This window comes from Nicotiana tabacum, chromosome 3 (assembly GCF_000715075.1).
Source record: "Nicotiana tabacum cultivar K326 chromosome 3, ASM71507v2, whole genome shotgun sequence".
In the NCBI taxonomy this organism is placed as follows: domain Eukaryota; kingdom Viridiplantae; phylum Streptophyta; class Magnoliopsida; order Solanales; family Solanaceae; genus Nicotiana; species Nicotiana tabacum.
The window spans coordinates 7,433,032-7,442,754 of record NC_134082.1 but is presented as its reverse complement, the minus strand read 5'-3'; the positions used below and the strand labels follow the sequence as shown (position 1 = coordinate 7,442,754).

At 32.7% G+C, this 9,723-nt stretch overlaps 1 protein-coding gene across 1 annotated transcript; it reads left to right on the top strand.

The window, feature by feature from the left end:
• Nucleotides 1-4,710: 4,710 nt before the first annotated feature.
• LOC107764858 (uncharacterized) lies at nucleotides 4,711-8,781 on the top strand. Its single transcript, XM_075249186.1, has 6 exons — nucleotides 4,711-4,989; nucleotides 6,035-6,234; nucleotides 7,448-7,585; nucleotides 7,764-7,844; nucleotides 8,192-8,319; nucleotides 8,515-8,781. The coding sequence occupies exons 1-6, from the start codon at nucleotides 4,761-4,763 to the stop codon at nucleotides 8,552-8,554; spliced, it is 816 nt and encodes a 271-aa protein (XP_075105287.1). The 5' UTR covers nucleotides 4,711-4,760; the 3' UTR covers nucleotides 8,555-8,781.
• The last annotated feature ends 942 nt before the right edge of the window (nucleotides 8,782-9,723 follow it).

Below are 9,723 nucleotides of genomic sequence, written 5' to 3'. Positions count from 1 at the left end.
CGAAATGTAACGAAAATATTATTTTGTATTTAAAAAAATAAAAAGGACAATTATTTTTGTATGAACTTGAAAAATTATTAGAGGTGTTGAGCATATACGGACGTCGTTGAAGTTTTAAAGTTGAGATTCAAGTGCTAAATTCATTCTAAATTCATAGTTGTAGATAAGATTCGAAAATGAAAAAAAGAATTTCGAACCCACCATTGTTGAACCTTGAAAAAGCTTAAAGAACAAAAAAATGGGTTTGTCAAAAATCTTGATTGTTGGCCAAATTGATCACTGGGGTATGATGATGATGTTATTGTAAAGTTATAGTTGATATTTGAGCTTGATTGGTGCGGATTTAGCCGATTTTCTGTTGGATTTTGATACCAAAAATTAGATTTGGAGCTCTTGAAAATAGATGATAAAATGGGGGATGAAGAGCTTTTGAATTGACACGTGGCCATTTCGTATAAGGTTAGAGCCTTTTTTTTAAAAAAAATTTTCTCACGCACTTGAAGAAGTTGTCCTCACTCAATACTCCACATCAGCAATAAAAATGCAAAGAATTACGAAAAAAATTAGGGGTTAATAGGACCCGCAAAAGTAAGGTGTGTCGTAACAACTTCGGGTATAATTTTAGTTTTTTTTATGCATTGTCCCTTTAGTTATTAATATCATATGTTGGAGTGATATGGGATAGTTATATTGTTGATCCAAGAATAATGCTCTTTAAGATGAAGTTCGTACAAGTATTATACATTGACGATTATTGAAAGAGTTTACGTTTTATTCGTGGATAGTATAATAAATATTTATACAATTATGTCATAAGATACTTGTACATAATTTTTTATGATAAATATTAATTAATAACCAAGTAAAAATGCGCCTAATCAAAATGTTATTTCACGTTATAATTGAGTTAATTACTTAAATGATTATTCAAATTATTAAAAAAACGCAATAAGTCACTTTTGTATCATTTTGTTACAAACTTACAATACAATCACAATGTCATATTTATCCAGAAAATTAACTCTTCCCGAAAATTTACCTTTCTCTCAGCACGCCGTCCACTATGTATATATATATATATATATATATATATATATATATATATCTTAAAATATATGTTGATCTTAATTCCCCAAAAAAATTAACCTCAACAGTTGTCTATTCAATTACTTAAATTAAAAATAGTTGTTGGGTGTACATTTATGTATAATTCATACGTAATATGTATATAATTGTGTATAGTTAATGTATACAATACAACAATAATATACCTCGTGTATTTCTTCATGTGGGACCTGGAATGAGTAATGTATACGCAAAATTTACACATACCTTATGAAGGTAAAAAGGTTGTTTGCAATAGACCTTCGACTTAAAAAAGCATTTCCAAAGCAAATTTGGAAAGAAACCAGCAGTGAAGAAGTCATGTTGAGAATAATGAAAACAAAAACAATAACAACAATGAACTAACAAAGCAATAAGAAACCCGAAACAAAAGAAACAACAAGTAGTAATATAAAATCAAGGGATAAGATAATCGAGAAAAATAACCGGCGAATATAAAATTTATTTACATTTCATATAAAATATGTGTATAATTCATATAATCAATATATAATTTATAATCTTAACTAAAAAAATAAATATTAAATCTAACCGACTATTTGTATAAAGACCTCATTTCGCAACTCAAAAAAGGGCAGTCCAGTGCCCGAAAGTTCCTGCTATGCACGGGGTTCGGAAAAGAGTCGAGTCGGACCACAAGGGTCTTTTATATTAATGTCCAAACCCATTGAATTAAGTCGTCCCATGGCCCGGAGATCCAACCAAAACGGGTCAACTATAAAATTAAGGAAGACTCCGAAATGATCTTTTTCCGATGCTGGACTTTAAACCTTAATTTTTGGCTTTTACATGAAATGCCTATAATTTTAATCGGCTTTTTAATGAATAAATAAGATTGACAGTCCGATATATAAAGTATTTTATATTCACATAAAATTTGAAAAAAAAAACCGCATTCCTAAAGTATAATTTTAATGAAAAAAAATAAAATCGTATGAAAGAAAAGAATCCAGTCAACTGATCCAAGTAAAATAAATTACAGTACTAATGCCACTAAAAAGATAGTAGAAATTTTATATTTCTCCTCTCTGTCAATGTGCCTTTTTTATTTGATGTAGTATTAGTTTATAATATTATTACTTTGTCAACTTAATTAACTTGAGGAATACAATTGTTTAAGATCATTAACAAAAGATTTCTGAAAAAGAATATTTTGGACTATGTGAAGATTCAGATCGCATTATTAAAGAAAACCAACCAGATCCGATTTACTTTCGCCAAGAAATAAAAATTAATTTAAATATATCCATTTTTAAAATTAAAAAATTCCAGGTCCAATTGACTTTCTCCTAAAAAAAAAGTGGTGTTCTCGTGTTGAACGAGGCCTATAAATAAACAATTCTTATATTTACTCTTTGCATAATATATATATATATATATATATATATATATATATATATATATATATTAATTATGAGTTAGTTATAAAATATAAATTAAGATATGTGTTATGTATCTTTTTATTGTTTGGTATAAATATTAAGTGCGAATAAGTTTTTACTTTCTTATTTTTCACATAATTATTGAAAATAAAAGCTTAAAAATACATAATTCTCGCGGGTGAACGACTAGTTTTTACATAAAGAAAACTCCCATTTTTAAAAAAAGAGAAAGTAACCACAACTACCAAATCCAAACTTTATCCACTATTTATTGGAGAAAAGGACTTTGGAAGAAAGAGAAAAAATATATATTAGTAGCCAATAATTGAAGAAGCAATGAGAGCATGGGCGGATTTAGGGGCGCAAGGGGTTCATCCGAACCCCCTTCGCCGAAAAAATATACTGTATATATAAGGCAAAATTTATTTTTTACCTTTATATATTAAGTTTTGAACCCCCTTAATACAATCCAAAAGAGTAGTTTAGTGGTCAAGGGGGTTCAAAATCTCCGTAGGGTCATGAGTTCAATTTCCATTAGATACAATTTTTTTTTGAATTCCCTTCGTGGAGATTCTGCCTCCGCCATTGAATGAGAGCATAAGCTTTTTTGAACCCCTTCGTGGAGATCTTGCCTCCGCCACTGAACGAGAGCATAAGCTAGTGGACCAAAGTTAATTATGCATGTAGGGCAAATTCAAGGAAGTGATGAACAAATTCCAACGTGTCTCTTCCTCTTTGGTGTTGCTACGTCAACCAGCGACCCTACTATCAACTCTAGTTTTTTAATACAATGGTGTCTTTTATGTGGTGATGTAGATTAAAGATTTAAATTTTATTGATTTAAATTTTATTGATTTAAACTTATATTTCCAAAATAATAAGTTTAAAGTTTAATATTTATTAAAGCATCTCGTATTTACGTAAGAATTGAAAAAGTTACACTTTAAGGGGTGTAATGCAGGCAGCCTATCATGATGCCAGTATCAGTGATCAGTGACAGAGTCACCTTACAGGAACGGGTGTCAAATGACACCCCCTTCGAGGGAAATATACAGCTTAGGTAGGTGTGTGTGTGTGTGTGTGTGTATATATATATATATATATATATATATATATATATAATGTATTAAACTCCCTTTAATTTCCTAGTATGTTTATTTTTATATATTTTGACACTTCTTAACGAAAATTTTGGCTCCACCACTATTAGTGATTGGTTCGGTATTTATATAATGTATTAACACCCCTTAATTTCCTAGTGTGTTTACTTTTATATATTTTGAAACTCCTTAACGAAATTTCTGGCTCCACCACTGTTAGTGATTGGTTCGACGGTTCAAACTTGTCACATATAGGTCACACAGAGACAACTTTACCGTTGCTCCAAGTCTCCTCCTTCATCATTTCTTAACTATTACTCCATCCGTTTCAATTTAAATGACATATTCTGCTTAACGAAAATTCTAGCTCCACCATTGCTAGTGATTGATTCGGCAATTCGAACTTGTAACATATAGGTCACACAGAGACAACTTTATCGTTGCTCCAAGTCTCCCCTTCGTCATTTCTTAACTATTACTCCGTCCGTTTCAATTTAAATGACATATTCTGCTTATCAAGAGTCAATTTGACTAAAATTTAAAGCTAAATTGGATTAGTTCAATTTAGTATTTTAAAATTAAAATTAAAATATTCAAAAATTACAGAAAAAATATTATACGTTGCAATTTTTCTTATATCAATATGATAAAATTATAATATTTTAAAATATTGGTCAAACTTAACACAATTTAACTGTCAATCTTTTAAATGTGTCTATGTAAATTGAAACGGAGGGAGTACTAATTTAATCTCATTAGATTTTCACTATGGTCATTAACACTACCCCCAACCCCAATCTAAAACTGACACTAATAATATATAGTTGCTCTGTTTCAGTTTATGTGAACCTATTTCCTTTTTGGTTCGTTCCAAAAAGAATGAACCATTTCTAAATTTGGTAACAATTTAGCTTAAAGTTACAACTTTACCCTTAATGAGAAGCTTTTATAACCACACAAATACTCTGGGTCCCATTTGGACTTGTTTAGGACCACAAATTACAAAAGTCTAATTTTTTTCTTAAATTCCGTGCCCAATCAAATATGTATGTATGTATGTATATATATATATATATATATATATATATGTGTGTGTGTGTGTGTGTGTGTGTGTGTATATTGACTAGAGAAGGAGAAGGAAAAGCAGAGAAATATGGGTCAGAAGGGAGTCCAAAAGCCATTGCAGAAGCTTTTTTCAAGGGTACGAAAGCAGTCGAACAAAGTGAAGACATTCTTGGGTGTATTCACAGTGCTAACACTGCTTGTTACTCTCAAACTCCTTATACATGAACACAACCACTTCTTTGTTTTAGCTGAATTTGCTCATTTCATTGGTATCTTGGTTTTGATTTACAAGTTGTCCACACTCAAGACTTGCTCTGGTATAGACTTCTACATACTTATAATTTGTCCCTTTTTTTTAACTTTTCTTCTCTAGCATCCCCCCCCCCCCCATATGGTAGGCATTTCCCCGAGGCACTGATATGATGGCTCTCTTAATTACACGTGTTTTAGGGTTTGATTCTTATGAGTGACCTATGTGAATATAAGCCAGGAGCAAGGATTCCGAAAAGTCAAATTCGGTATTGCAAGTGCAAATACTTAAGCAAGATCCAAATACGTTTAAGAGCCCGTTTGGATTCGCTTATTTAAATGCTCTTAAGCCAAAATAGCTTTTAAGTCATTTTGTAGTGTTTGGATAAAGTTAAAAAAAGTGCTTTTAAGCACTTGTTTTTAAGCTAAAATGACAAAAACAAGCCAGAAGTCAAAAGTTAAAAATCCTAACTTATGGCTTAAAAGCTATTTTGACTTAAAAGCTACTTAAAATAAGCCAATTCAAATGGGCTCTAAGTCTAGTTCCAGTCTAGATATAAAAGTCTGAGATCACATTACAGCCTTATTATCTAATACCAAAAAATATTTTTCTGGAAAAATAGGAAAAGACTTTCTTTGCTTATGTTTTTTTTTCCTTTCTTTTAGTCCATTTGACATAGTTTCTAAATTTAGAGAGTGTTAGATAATGAGACAAAGTTTCTCATGAATTTCCTTCCCTTAAGGTTGTGTTTGGTGCTACAACAGACTTTTGTGCACTACAAAAAAAATTTAGAATTAGCTACTAACGCCGTCGCTAATCTGTCCCTAAATTGTCTGTAGCTAGCAGAATTTCTTGATAATCTGTCGCTAAACGGATTTTTCTATTTAGCTATAGAATTTGTCCATCGCTAAAACTAGATTTTGTAGTAGTGACGTGGCACGGTCCTTTTCCGGTCCCTGTGCATAATAGGAGATTAGTGCAACAGACTGTCCTTTTTTTAAGGTTGTGTTTGGTGCGATGGAAGTGATTTTCCTTGGAAATAATTTCTGGTGTTTGATTGGTGAAGGTTTAATTTTCTTTTTCTAACATTTTTGTGCTGCTGCTTTGGTTAGGCCTTTCATTGAAGACTCAACAGCTTACAGCAACATTTTTATTTGTAAGATTATATTGCAGCCTTCAAGTTGAAGGAGATATTCATACTTTACTAGACCTTGTCACTCTTGTGGCTACATTCTGGCTTATGTATATGATGAAGTACAAGTTGAAGTCATCCTACATGGCTGATTTGGATAATATGAAGAAATATGTTGTGGTAAGTAGTTAATACCTCCCCCTTTGGCTTTTTTCTCTTATATTTGTTGTTGAAATAAAACTCAGGTTGTCTGTTAATCCCTTTATTGCTTCTAAACTTATTAGCAGGAGCGAAGCTAGAGCATTAGCTGCGAGTTAGGACAAACTTAGTAACATTTGCTTAGATTTTGTATTTTTATTAGAAAAAATCATTAAATATGTATAAATATTTAGTTGCGAACCCAGTACTAAAATGATTTGTAAGTTATGTGGCAAGTTCAGAACCTATGTTGTGCTGACTTTCCAAAATACTACCTCACTTGTGTCGGATCTTCCAAAAATGTACTATTTTTGGAGGATCCGACACGCACGCAGCGACATTTTCGGAGAGTCCGAGTAACATAGTTTAGAACCATAAACTTCAAATTCTGGCTTCGCGTGTACTTATTAGCACATATGCTTCTAATAGAAGTAGGATTATGTCCTTGTGTAACACCACACATATTAAACTTGGGAGCAGGGGCGAAACTACATAGTCCGAATGAATTTCATTTCATTTGGATCCGTTTGTTGAAAAATTATACTATGTGAATAGGGTAAGGACAAGGAATTTTATAGATGTGTAAGTTGTTGAATCACTTTGACAATCTTGATTATTTTGAGTCCCCTTGTTAGAATTCTTGGCTCTGCCACTGCTTGGGAGAGATGTCTTCCCAATTATTATCTGATCCACAAACTAACCCTTGTAGTATAAGGTCTTCTCTTCATGATTAGAGCAAAAACTGCTAAGCTATTTGGGAAATATTATGGCTATTCAAACTTGAAAATTACAGGATTTATCAAAGTTGCCACTTCTGATCATATAGGGTGAATTTATGCGTGGTCGACTAAAGTATTGTGATAAAAAAATATTCAGTCGCGTAGTGAGCGAGGACAGGATGGAAGTTTGTTACAGATTTTTGGTCGATCAGTAGTCGACAAGGATGTAGCACACAACACTATAAGAGTTCCATCAGTTCTTTGTTCAGGCTATGAACTTAACATTGCTAACTTAACATTACACGTAGCTTCGCCCCTGATCCCGACTGCCTTGATCACGATAACTTTACTCTAGCTGCTTTTATGCAAGATAGTTGTGAAATGTGAAGTATCCGTTGGAAGTGATTTATGTGCAAGTTAAATTCCTTCATAGAGTCATGACATTGCTTTTTGGATCATTGCCTATTTCTCCACAGATAGTACCTTGTTTCGTGATAGCCTTCTTTATCCATCCGCGGACAAATAATCTTATTATCAGTATACTTTGGGCTTTTGCTACATATATAGAAGGCGTTTCGGTGTTGCCTCAGCTTCGCTTGATGCAGAACGTCAAGGTACATATCTGTCATTACTCCAATATTTTTTCTGAATTATATTTTCCACTCACCAACCAAACATCAGAAAGAGAATATTTTCCATAAAACTTAACTTCCGTCAGACCAAACATACTCTTCGTTCATGTGTTCTTCCCCCGATAAAGTACCAATAGTATTTCCTATTGCTGTATTTCAGATTATTGAGCCATTCACAGCTCATTATGTGTTCGCATTGGGCGTTTCAAGATTCTTCAGTTGCGCTCATTGGATCATTAAGGTTAGTTTTGGAAGATTTACCTTGTAGATTATGACTTTTGAACTAAACACAGCAATCTGTTCAAATTTTAACTCTCACAAAACCTTTCTTCCCTTGAGAATGGATTTCAAACATATTGCGGGAAACAAGTATTGCATAAACAGCTTGCAGTCTATTCATTTTCCCATGTTCTGAGTTAGTCGAAAGCTTATAACCTGAGTCGGATGCAACTGCACTCATTGCTTTCACATGTCTCTGTGTGTGTGTGGAAAAAAAATGTAACTTAATACTTTGTTGGCACCTTCGATCACATTTCGTGACTCAAAATTCTGAATTCGTCTCAAGTCTCGGTGTGTATGCATATGCAGGTCTATGATACAGCAGGTTCATATTTGTCTTTGACTGGAGGGGGTTTCTTGTGGATACCAATGATCATTTTAGCCGAAGTCGTTCAAACATTCGTTTTGGCCGATTTCTGTTATTATTATGTGAAGAGGTGAGCCTTGTAATTCAACTATTTCTTTGAGTCCATACACTTTGATGTATTTGAGGACGATTATTTAACTTGTATACACTGACAGTATAAAAGTATTTGATACTAGTTTGCCCTTTTGTTTAAGTTACTAATCTTATTTTTATGGACGGTTACATGTTATTCATCTGACAGATGTTTTTTTTCTTTGATTTGCAGTGTCATACAAGGTCAAATGATGGTTCGCCTGCCAGCATAGGTGTAAATCTCCAATGACTGCATTTTAGATCAAGTTCTTCTTGTGAATAAATAAACATTATGGCATTGTTGCATTTAAGCTACTTTGGCTGAAGTGCTGATGAATTGTGCACTGAATAAGGATATCGGAGATGCAAAGTCTTAAATGTGGTTGAAACTGAACAAGAATTGCTTTCAAAATCATATAGTAATAAGGATATTATATTAATATAATTTTTTTGTGGTTTTCAATCTGCGCAAAGTCCAACATTGGGGTAAAGCGCTCTCTAACAAATGCAACGATCATACCAATGAATTAGGTTAGCATTGGGGCTTGATTAAATTCAGATTTGCGCCGAAAAGTCCCACGGTGGGAGGTAAAATGCTCCTCGACAAAGGCGATTTCATACTCAAGGCTCGAACCCCAGACCTTTAATTAAGAATGAACAAAGCGCTGTCTAACAAAGGCGACATCATACCAAGGAATTAGGTTCGCATTGGGGCTTGACTAAATCTAGAGTTGCACCAAACACTCCTCAACAAAGGCTATTTAATACTCATGGCTTGAACCTCAGATCTTTAATTAAGAATGAATAAAGCGTTCTCTAACGAAGGCGACATCATACCAAGGAATTAGGTTCGCATTGGGGCTTGACTAAATCTAGAGTTGCACCAAAACTCCCATATTGGGAGGTAAAAGGGATTTTTATCTATCTATGCTATATTATAAACTTATTTACCCTCCATAGAAAGGTTATTACTTAATTACATTAGCATATACAATTTATTATTTTTATACAAAATAATATATTAGACTCCAATCTTACCCATTTTAGGCTTCATTCTTATCTATTTTCTTATCCGTATAGATATTTCTCTCTTTGCTCCTCTTCGATTCGACTTTTGCAGATAAACATGCTCCATTGATAGCTATTAGAAAGCTTAGAAGCTTTGAATTCGAAAATTGAAATTTGCAAAATTATTTTTTGTTTGGATTGGGTGTTGGTGAAGTTTCGAGGTGGTTTTGGTTGGAATTTCATATTGAAACTCAAAAAAAAAACATAAACACATTTTATATATTTTGTATGTCGAGTGTAGAAACGGTTACAAAATATCTACAACTTACATAATTGTATACAAGTTGTAAATAAATCATATTTAAATTATAGTTTTTGACCTAATTCTGTACAC

Bases quoted from the DNA above. Each gene is read 5' to 3' on its own strand.
- LOC107764858 (XM_075249186.1), top strand. From the start codon at position 4,761: ATGGGTCAGAAGGGAGTCCAAAAGCCATTGCAGAAGCTTTTTTCAAGG. The intron at 4,990-6,034 runs GTATAGACTTCT...TGCTTTGGTTAG, and splicing joins CACACTCAAGACTTGCTCTG to GCCTTTCATTGAAGACTCAA. The intron at 7,586-7,763 runs GTACATATCTGT...GCTGTATTTCAG, and splicing joins GCTTGATGCAGAACGTCAAG to ATTATTGAGCCATTCACAGC.